Below are 11,442 nucleotides of genomic sequence, written 5' to 3' on the forward strand. Positions count from 1 at the left end.
TAACAGGTTCTGACCTTTCAGCTTTGAAATGCACAGATTGTGGAGTGATAGCGTTTCATGCTTTTATTGTCCATTTAAAAGCGCAAGCACTTGAGACAGATGTGTTCTGACTACTTTGTGACACAGGAAGTCCATTAAAGTGTTTGGTCTATGTCTTTACCACAGGAAGCTAGAGCAGTTGAACTGTTCTTGTGGGTGGAGAGCATGTGTTAGCACACTAATTACATTACTGAGTTAAACTGACCAATTAACCTGGAGAAAAATAACCCACGCTTTGCTCTGCAGATGCAAATACACTTCTGAATACACTTCAATGGGAAAGAATTTGAAAGCATGTGTCTTTCAAATAACAGTGCTTAATTTACATGGAGGCAATGGCAAGACCAGTGCAGATTTGGCAATGTAATTATGCAGGGAGCCATACTGGCTGATAACTTCTACCATGTGACTTGCACACTGAAAACAATTCAAGCATGGAAAGGAAGGGACAAACAAAAACAAGTCCAGACAGGAAACTAAACTCTCTATGCTCAAAGGCAGTCCCTGGCATCACTTTCCCTTAAAGGTCACCAAAAAGGCAGCAACCCTAAAGACGTAAATGAAACAGCTGGTTTTCATGTACCTTCCTCTATAACGTTTAAACCAATGCAACTGATGAAAACTCCAATTAATATATAAATACAAAAAATATATAATTATTACAATGTAAGCTGATCAAGACATAAATATCATGACCAATTCCTCTGCCGATTCATTACTGTGAATGTGAGCTGAACCATCTTCACCTTTTATCTGGCATGTGCTTTAAAAGCAAGTTTTACAGCCGAGCTGCCTAAATGTATTTAGAGATAGCATTGAATTTACCTGTAACGTACTTGGTCATCAAAACCTGTATGTTAACAGCTGTGCGTTAGTTAAAGGGATGGTTCACCCAAAAATGAAAATTTGATGTTTATCTGCTTACCCCCAGGGCACCCAAGATGTAGATGACTTTGTTTCTTCAGTAAAACACAAACAAAGATTTTTAACTCAAACCATTGCAGTCTGTCAGTCTTATAATGCAAGTGAATGGGAATCACAGCTTTGAGAGTCAAAAAACATACACAAACAAAACCAAATTAAACCCTGTGGCTCGTGACGATACATTGATGTGTAAAGACACGAAACGATCGGTCTGTGCAAGAAACTGAACAGTATTTATATCGTTTTTTACCTCTGATTCACCGCAATATCCAACTGTCCTGAGCGCGTTTTCGACAGCCGACGCGTCTTCTTCTTCTTGCTTTACGGCGGATCGCAAACTTATAAGTGCATTACCGCCACCTATCTCTCAAACAGACCATTGACACTATCTACAATCTCAATAAGCAGTGTCAATGGTCCACTTGAGAGATAGGTAGCAGTAATGCACTTATAAGTCTGCGATCCGCCGTAAAGCAAGAAGAAGAAGACGCCTCACCGGTCGGCTGTCGAGAACGCACTCAGGACAGTTGGACATTGCAGTGGATCAGAGGTAAAAAAACGATATAAATACTGTTCAGTTTCTTGCACAGACCGATCGTTTCGTGTCTTTACACATCAATGTATCGTCACGAGCCACAGGGTTTAATTTGGTTTTGTTTGTGTATGTTTTTTTGACTCTCAAAGCCATGATTCCCATTCACTTGCATTATAAGACTGACAGACTGCAATGGTTTGAGTTAAAAATCTTTGTTTGTGTTCTACTGAAGAAACAAAGTCACCTACATCTTGGGTGCCCTGGGGGTAAGCAGATAAACATCAAATTTTCATTTTTGGGTGAACTATCCCTTTAACCTCCTAGTTAGTGATGGCCTCATGTGTTACGATTCAAACCAGTTTGGTGATATTCGAACAATGGAAATTAAAGAGCGCACAAAGAAGATTGTTTCAAGTGAGAACAGTTTTCGGATTTCCCCCCAAAAAACTGGTTTCCAATATCTCATTCACTCAAGCCACACAATACAGCGCTGCATCTTTTTCAGTCTTTTTAATGGTGTGACCAAACGCATCTGCGGCTCAGACTCGGGTCTGTCGGAGGGAAGACAGCAGGAGTGGGAGCAGGTTGAGAGCGGGCCGGTGCTCCTGAATGCCCAGCGCCACCAGAGCCCCAGCCAGCATTGAGGTCACTTTGGGCAGCAAGGGAGGACGAGCCTCCATAACCTGCCAACATAGATAAAACACTCAGATTAAACCAGAGATGACACGATAACATGTTGTTTTTCAATCAGAGGGCCTCAGCAGATGTACAAGGGGACCGCAGGATGGCTTAAAGGGATAACTCACCCAAAAATGAACAGTCATTTACTCACCCTCAGGCTTTTCCAAACCTGTATGAGTTTCTTTCTTTTGTGGAACGTAAAAGAAGATATTTTGAAGAATGCTGGTAACCAAAGTTGCTGATATTATTAAATTTTTTCCATATTATGGAAGTAAACGGGACCAGCACCAACATTCTTCAAAATATCTTCGTGTTCATTAGGAAAAAAAAGTAAACAATGACAGATTTTTCATTCTTTGGGGGGGTGAACTATCCCTTTAAATGTACTTCAATTAATAAATTATTATTAATATATGAATAATCATACTCTAAATTAAAGTGTTAAAAATTTTTTTATGAAAATATTTATTTCCTAATCCTCAATAACTATTGGTTTTATTGAAATACAGTTCTTAATATAATTAATTAATATAATAATAATTAATAATTAGTTCTTGAAACTTATGGAATCACAGAATTAATTTTGTTGAACTAATTTCATACCATTTATGTTAATCGTTTGAAAAGAAGCTTTGTCATAAGTATCATTTGAATTTTATGTTGGCCTTCAAGTCAAAAAGGTTGAGAAATACCGCAATTAAGTGACAAGCGTTAAAGGTTATAATACTGGTTAACTCGACTTAACCATTTTTCTGATAACTTGGTTTTTTGGGTAGCTCTCACCACAGTAAAATCTCAGTGTAAAATCTTGCTCCATATCTTCTGATTCTATGCGATCGTAAAGCAGTTTTTCAGCTTTCAGTATCTCTTCAGTATCTCCTTTTTACAAACAAGTCTACTATATTTCAAATTAAGGGTGGTACTTCAAGTTTAGAGAACTTCCACTTTTAAACAAATCATTTCAAATAATGAGGCTGCATTAGAAATAATCCTTATTTTGTCTGTTTGATTGAAAGAGCTGTACATTTTCCAGCATTCTCTATATTTATGTTGGGGAGTAACTAGTTACATGTAAAGGAATTACGTAATTTAATTACAAAATAAATGTTACAGTAATCAGTTACAGTTACTGAGAAAAAATGTGTAATTAAATTACAGTTACTTATGAAAATGTTAACGATTACAAAGCGGGTTACATCTGAATATTTTCACACACACACACACACACACACCCATATACAGGTTTAATTGATTTCTTTCCCAAATTGCAGTGACTGCTCTAAAATATGAGACAGCAATGTTACAGGAGTTTAGTACACGTTTATACGATTACTGTTTTATTTGCTAATTGGTTTTATGTATATGCTTTATTTTTTTAAGATTAACTGTTAGATGAATGTTTCCAGTAGGGCTGTGTATTGGCAAGAATCTGGCGATACGATACATATCACGATACAGGAGTTGCGATGTGATATGTTGCGATACATTGCGATACTGTAAGCAAGGCGATATATTGGGATATTTCTTAATTTAGGAATAGGAGAATAGGATATCATTTTAGGAAAACTGTCATTTAGAACACACCACCATATGCAAACAATAAATAAATAAATAGAAATTATTTAACCTGATATTTAATCTGCATTTGCAATAATCAGTCCCTGTAACATTCAAAGTTATTGAACCACTTTTTGTGCAGTACGAGTAGGAGGAAAAATTAAAGTGCTTGCAGGATCCTTTAGTTAAATGTATAATATGTATAAAAAGTATTTTATAAAAAGACCATATACATTTTTAGACCCTGCTTTAAAGTTTCACAGTTTAAGTTTACAATTGTCATAACTTTTTGATCTGAACAAAATAATTGCATCTGCTTAATATCAATGAAAAATAAAGTGCTTGCAGGATTCCTAATGAAAACAAAACAATTGTAAAACAATAAAATAAATACAGATGTTGAACATTCTCAGAACCTTTCCACCTGGATTTCTCAGGTTTTTTAGTTTGTATTTATGTTCCGCGTGGAATCGCCGAGGCCATGACGCGAACACCGCCCCAACTGCACAAATCGCCCCCAACACGAGAGAAAGCTGCAGCCGTGCAGCGACCCTACCGCCCGCCGCGAGGCTCTTCACACGGGACGCGGCAAGTGGCGGAACCGAGGCGGCGCCCGCGCCACGGCCCCGCGGTGGACGTTACCACAAAAGCCCAAATGACGCCACATTTCAGCTTTGTACACTGAAACAGGAACTGAGACAATTCTTTCATCCTCCATTACTAGCAGCGAACTATATTAACGCCAACATTAGTGGCGTGCCCTAATGCTAGTATTTCCTGTCACTGTTTAAGTTCAGAGATGAAGACTGCCATCTAGCGGTCGGGATATAAACTCAAAACGAAACGACTGCCATGAATCTTGTATGATTTTTATTTTTTTTTTTACAAAAAATATCGATATTCCGTTTTTGAGAAACGATGCAGTATCGCCAAACAAAATATCGCGATACTCGCATGTATCGATATTTTCTTACACCCCTAGTTTCCAGTCATAGCTATGCAAAGATTTGATAAAAAAAAAAACAGTATCATGGCTATTAGACTATTTCTTGTTATGGTTTTGAATCTGTAAATAACCTCAGAATGATCTCAATGTAAAAAGAGGTGCTAAAGTCTGATTTTGTGGAGGCTGTGCTTTAAAAATAAATTATAATCTTAATTCAAATGATGAAGGATTCTGAAAGTCTGACAGTAATCAGTGTTGAGTAAATGATGATCAGTTGAAAACATTCATTAGAAATTTAGAAAAGTAATCAAATGTAATTGGTTACATTAATAAAGTAATTCAAATAGTTACACTACTTATTACATTTTAAATAGGGTAACTTGTAAGCTGTAACCTATTACATTTCCAAAGTAACCTTCCCAACACTGTTTATCTCTCAGGAATATAATATAAAGCTTGCTATCTTAATGTGACATTAGTCTTAACAGATTATCTGTGACAAAATCTATTTTTAGTCCTCTAGCTGTGTTCTGTTCCTCCTGATTATTTTCTTTTTCTTTGTATTTCACTATATTAATATGAAAAGACAACAGACACTGTGCAGATGTGGTCTGCTACTATTATCTCCACATCCTCACTCACATCTCTTTCCTGGTTTTTCACACAGCACTTTAAAACAAAACTGCCCCCCCTTTTTCACTTCTAATCCCCATCGGTTTACTGAAATAAATCTGGAAAATTCAGCTTTTATCTGCTCAAAATGAGGGAAAGCACTCTGAAATATCCATCAGTGTTCCAGTTAATGAGGGGAAAGTTTTTATTAATAAAAAACAACAACAACATGCTGACACCAAACTTTTAAACAGGAGTGTAATATGATTCAGAAATTTCTTTTCACTGACACTTTCTTGGAAAATAATTAAAAAAAAACTATTTTTTAAAAATTATTTCCCCATTTAATTAAAAAAATTATATAGAAAACAAGGATTTAGTTGCAAGCAAACCTCACCTTTTCGACTTTATGCCGGCGTATTCGTCCATCAGAGCCAACATAGAAGGTGGAGAATGCATCATATGTTCTGAACAGAAAAAAATCATTAAGAAGACACAAAGACGAGCACAGAGCAAGGTTTTGATGACCGGTCACAGCATGTCTCACCTGTAGAGGTGGCTCTTGTCTTTCTTGTAGAAGAAGACCAGAATGGAGTGGAAGGGCAGGCCTTTGACTCTCCAGCGAGCTTTGATGGAGCCGTCTTCTGGATGCTTGGTCAGCTTCAGCACTTCCAGCTGAGCCTCCGCATAGTAACACTGACACATCAATCGCCAAAGCGTCAGAGTCAGCTGGTACACTACACGACCCCTTTAGAGATAGAAGAACAGGCATTATACCAGTCAGCCGTGCCGTTTCAAATATACCGGTACTTTGGTAACAAGCCAAAACCAGCCATTCAATGGTAGTTTTGACTCATTTTGGAACATGAGGGTCACTACTGTCACTGTGTAATTAGCAAACAAAGCCACCAATCATTTGTTTTCCTCAAAACATATTTAGATCTAACCTTAAAACATTTTGCTTGCGAGACTTGTTTTTGCATTTGAAAACATTTTGCTTGGTAAAACTTTTTTTGACGTGCTTGCAGAAAATGCTTTGCAAGCAAAATTTTTTCCAACATAAAAGAAAACGTTTTGAGAACAAATCTTGAGACATCAAAATGTCATGATGCAACAAACATTATTAATTTTGCCTGAAAAACGTTTAATGTCTTTGAAAAAACAAAGAAAAGAAAAACGTTGACAAAACATAAGGCAATCAAAACATCTCGAGGTAACAAAATTTGATCGTTTTGCTTGCAAAAACCTCAGCCAAAATATTATCATATCAGTTTTGTAATTGTGTTGTTGACCTATCTATTAGCTGTAAAGACAAGTTGTTATCATTTTCTGAGTTTACCACACCCATTTATTGGCAATATGTAACCAGCGGAGTTTGAACAACAACAGACGCAGGGGTTCACTGACAGCTAGTATAACCTACTTTGAGGCCTAAAAACCAGTATAACATGCAACCCTTTACCTTGTTTTGGTGTTCAGAAGACCATTGATGAACTCAACATCTTCAGAGTATATGCTGTAGTCATGATTTTTCACAAAGAAACTGGGAAGCTGAAACACAATGTAGAACCTTAACAATTAGTCAAGATTACATTGCGATAACATTAATCAAAAATACAATCTGACAACAAAGGTCTCATAAATGCAATATCTTTAGCTGGAGGCTGTAGGACTTCTATTCCCACAGCCTCCATATCAAAAAGTTTTTCTCCCATTCATTTTTCTACGAGTGGTCCATCCATCTTACCTCCACCCTCAGCTTTTCATGCATCAGGGCCAGTTTCTCTTCATTCTCCATGTCCCTCTGGCTGGAGCTCTTGTCCACTCTCTCAGTCTCAGCATGGCTGTAATGTGTGACATTGGGGGCCGGATAGAAGCTCTGCTCGTCCTGTCCCTTTCCTGCTTTATCCACAATCTCCGAAACAGACTCCATCCCGGGGCAGTGAAAGCAAAAGAAGCGAGATCCCAATGTAAAAGGCGCAGGGCATCCCTCGGCCTCAAACAGACTCCTGAAGGAGCCTCTCTCCGTCAGCTGGTTTTCCTCAGTCCACACCTTTACGGTAACGCTAATATCATCCTCTCTGCTCCCATCAACAGTGGTTAAAGGAAAAAGCAAGTCAAAGGGTCTGTTGGGTCCCAAAGCAAGGAGCTCGCTTAGTTTGGCCGGCCTGAGAAAGGGCACTTCCACCACGGTGTGCTGCTCATCGGTCTCTCCGGGTTTGAGCAGGACAGGCAAACTGATGGCCTCCTCCCATTCCTCCTCCTCTAGGCTGGCTGCTCGGTTCAGCTGGCATGCGTGGTGGAAGGGATGGGACAGGGATGGCTGCTTAATGGACAGGTAACGCAGACTGTTCGGAGGAGCCAAGGCCCATGATGCACTGCTCAGGGCCCTACAGTTTTCATTCAAGTGAAATTCGGTTGTCTACAAATCAGACAGAATCTGATTAGAGATCAGACAAGTATAATTGGTCAAAGCTTTTGATTTTGATTAATTAAATTAAATATCATTTGTAAAGTTGTGTAAAAAATGTAATATTCTTTACACTTTGAAAATATTTGGGTGTACAGATGTTAAAGGGATAGGTTACCTAAAAATAAAAATTACCCCATGATTTACTCACCCTTAAGCCAACCTAGGTCTTTCAGAAGAAAATAATCAGAGTTATATTAGAAAAAGTCCTGGCTCTTCTAAGCTTTATAATGGCAGTAAATGGTGGTAGATTTTGAAGGTGGGGGGGTGGGGTTGAATAAAGGCCTCCTGAAGCAACTTGATGCATTTGTGTAAGAAAAACATTTATATTTAAAAATGTACAAACCGTAATCTCTAGCTTTCGCTGAGTGTCATACACGTGTTCACGAGTCATCATGTGGATGATGTAGGCATTTTTATGAGGGATGGATGCACTTGTTTGGGCTTCAAAATCTCGACCTCCATTCACTGCCATTATAAAGCCTGGAAGAACCAGGACATTTTTTAATATTACTCCGATTGTATTCGTCTGAAAGAAGAAAGTCATATACACCTAGAATGGCTCAAGGGTGAGTAAATCATGGGCTAATTTTCATTTTTGGGTGAACTATCCCTTTAACCCTTATTTTCAAAATTGTTTTTAAATAACATTTTCATGGTAAAAAGTGTTACAGTGTGTACCTGACATAAATTCCAGCACTGTTTCGTCATCGGTTGCCTGCCGCCATGGTTCCTGACACACCCCACCCAAAGAGAGACACCCCCTCTGCACACAGCCATTCAAGTCAGGGTGCTGAGGTGACCTCGATGGAGTCTCAGTAAGATGACATCCTCAAGCTACTCAAAGAGGACCAAACGTGAACTCTCCCATCCACCGCTGCCTCGGATTACTCACTCATCCACAAAGAAGCGTCTGTCCTTCAAAACCTAACCTGGGCCAAAAAAAAAAAACATTTAAATCACACTAACAAGATCTTCTTCATTACATTTATGAATTTTGCAGACATTTTTAAACAAAGCAACTCACAATGCATTCAAAGTCTACATTTTATCTTTATTTTGTGATCAGTTTTGTTTCCAAGGAATCTAACTCATTGCTAACATTGCTCTACTAGTTAAACTTCACTAACAATCAAACGTTTGAGGTTGATAAGATTTTAGTTTTTTGTTTTTAAAAGACGTCTCTTTATTTATTTGATCAAAAATACAGTTAAATCAGTAGTACTGTGAAATATTATAATTTAAAATAACAGTTTTCTATTATAATAGATTTTAAAATGTCATTTATTCCCGTGATTCAAAGCTGAATGCATTACTCCAGTCTTCAGTGCCACATGATCCTTAAGAAATAATTTTAATATGCTGATTTGCTGCTGAAGAAACATTTCTTATCATCAATATTGAAAGCAGTTGAGCTGCTTAATATTATTTGTGGAAACTGTGATAGATTGTTAATTGTTTCAGGAATCCTTGATAAATAGAAAGTTCAAAAGAACAGCGTTTATTTGAAACATAAATCTTTTGTAATATTATAAATGTCTTTACTGTCACTTTTGATCCCTTTAATACATTCTTGCTGATTAAAAATAATAATTTCTTTCAAAATAAAATCTTACTGACTACAAAGTTTTGAATGGTAGTGTACATGCACACCTTATTAGTCATAAGTGCAAAACTATTACAATGAACACACAAAAAAAATTAAGATCAGTAAAATGTCAAAATAAAAAGATGATACATGGGCGAAACTACATTAAATAAATATTACTTTTACATCTCAGGTGAGAGATTAACTCTAGTGCTGCAGGAGCATATGACCTACATTACCGCCAGACAAAGGCAGAAGGAAAAGGTACACAAGCTATGCGGTGTCAAACCTAGTGAGCTTCCTACCTAGACAGCATTTTGGCCATCATAGGTGTGTGCAACACATTTAGATGTCCAAAAATGCTGTCTGAGCAGGCAGCTCACTAAAGAGTGAGTGGCAGCAACAAATGTGAGGCAGAAAAAGGGCAAAGGCTGACAGTGTCAAAAAAACCTAGTAAATTAGCATAAATAATATTTGCATAAATAGCATTTTGGTACCTATCATGGCCGTGTTGCATTTCTGGATGCACAAAAATGCTAACAAGACCTTAATTCATAAATATATAATAAAAAAAGAAAGGGTGGAATTGTGTAATAAACGGCTTAATCATCCGTTTGAATTAAATGAAGCCTCTTATCCACGTTTTAGATTAGACAAATATTTTATATTTACAGTAGGGCAGTATTTACAGTGATCAGACGCAGCCTGACACATGATGCACATCACGCTTTGGTCACACTTTTCAAATCAACACTTTCACTCTGAGCTGACAACCTAACAAATACTACCAATTCATTCCGAAACAAAGTAAACGATTAAAAAAGAAAGGGCTTCTGCTGAAAGCGATCAAGAATCATAGGTTTCCTGTGTGATTAGGTTGGACACATAACTTAATAGTTAGTCTGTTAAGTCTTCATATCTATACATGCCAGTCATTTGTTAGCTGTCCTGCTTGTAAACATGAGATGCATACCTGTCCGCCCTGAATCTGATGAAATGCTGTGGACCGTCAGCTCACTGTGCAGAGATGCGAGAGTGTATCCAAATCTGATTGACGCAAATTTCTGTGTGATTTAGAAAGAATATGAATCTGTTGTTAACGTTACACAAATGTCACTCTCCTTATGTCCTTGCCCAGCGCCAGTCTGCGCAACTGCGCATGCGTCCATCGCCTTCTAGAAGCGGGATCTGCCCGTTACAGCGGCATCCAGCGGCGAACGCGACCTACTGCAAGACGCCCACGCCCCTTATTAACCATGGCGACCTTCTCTTTTCAAAATAAAAGTCTTAAACGCACGGTCTACATTGTCATGAAAGAGCCATGGATAGGACTCAAATTTATTTTTTTTTAATTTTATTTATATATATTACATATTTATATATATTACATATTAATATATTCATATTATATTATATTATATTATATTATATTATATTATATTACGCCACACTTTTAAATCAATTAACAATAGGTGTTTACTAAAAGGTCAGCATTTGGTTTATGGTAGTTGCTTGTAATATTGTGCAGAAGTTTTTATTACTACTATAGTAAGTATGTGTTGCATGTAACAAGGACACTAAAATAAAGTGTTATCTATATTACACAATATTACATTATATTATATCATGTACAATAACAACTTTCAATTATTTGACAAAAGTTTTTTTTTTAATTACTACTATAGTAAGCACATTTAACTTAACATGGACACTAAAATAAAGTGTTACATATACAGTGGTGGCCAAAATGATTAGAACACTAGTATTTTCACCAGCTAAAAAATTGTTTGAAGTCAGTTATTTCTATCTTTTGCTGTAGTGTGTCAGCAGGAAATAACAGTTTACATTTCCAAACATTCATTTTGCCATTATTTCTAATAATCCAGTGAGATTTTTGTCTGACAGCAGCCAGCGCTCCACACAGAGATCTGATCTCCTCCTCATCCCGTCTGTCTGGAATAACATGAAGAAACAGAACAAACTGAGACAGATCCAGAAGAACTGTGGCAACGTCTCCAAGATGCTTCAAGAGACCTGCCTGCAAAGCTACCTGAAAAACTATGCGCAAGTGCACTTAGGGCAAAAGCTGC

The 11,442-nt window shown here is 37.3% G+C and overlaps 1 protein-coding gene across 9 annotated transcripts in view; it reads right to left on the minus strand.

The window, feature by feature from the left end:
• Window positions 1–1,993: 1,993 nt before the first annotated feature.
• Window positions 1,994–11,442, minus strand: part of LOC107745710 (uncharacterized) — a 12,533-nt gene continuing 3,084 nt past the window's right edge. For 4 of the 9 annotated variants that reach the window (XM_016559646.1, XM_016559644.1, XM_016559639.1 and 1 more), the window contains exons 3-7: window positions 7,042–7,716; window positions 6,757–6,845; window positions 5,842–6,042; window positions 5,692–5,761; window positions 1,994–2,181 (exon numbers count right to left, since the gene is read on the minus strand). In XM_016559646.1, the coding sequence (XP_016415132.1) occupies window positions 2,038–2,181; window positions 5,692–5,761; window positions 5,842–6,042; window positions 6,757–6,845; window positions 7,042–7,716 (1,179 nt within the window). In that variant the 3' untranslated portion in view covers window positions 1,994–2,037. Of the gene's footprint in view, window positions 2,182–5,691; window positions 5,762–5,841; window positions 6,043–6,756; window positions 6,846–7,041; window positions 7,717–8,110; window positions 8,200–8,445; window positions 8,729–10,325; window positions 10,560–11,442 lie in introns of those variants that run through there. The other 5 variants (XM_016559645.1, XM_016559641.1, XM_016559638.1 and 2 more) reach the window with 5 other exon arrangements.

Source organism: Sinocyclocheilus rhinocerous, unplaced genomic scaffold (genome assembly GCF_001515625.1).
Source record: "Sinocyclocheilus rhinocerous isolate Xijiao unplaced genomic scaffold, SAMN03320098_v1.1 scaffold2423, whole genome shotgun sequence".
Classification (NCBI taxonomy): domain Eukaryota; kingdom Metazoa; phylum Chordata; class Actinopteri; order Cypriniformes; family Cyprinidae; genus Sinocyclocheilus; species Sinocyclocheilus rhinocerous.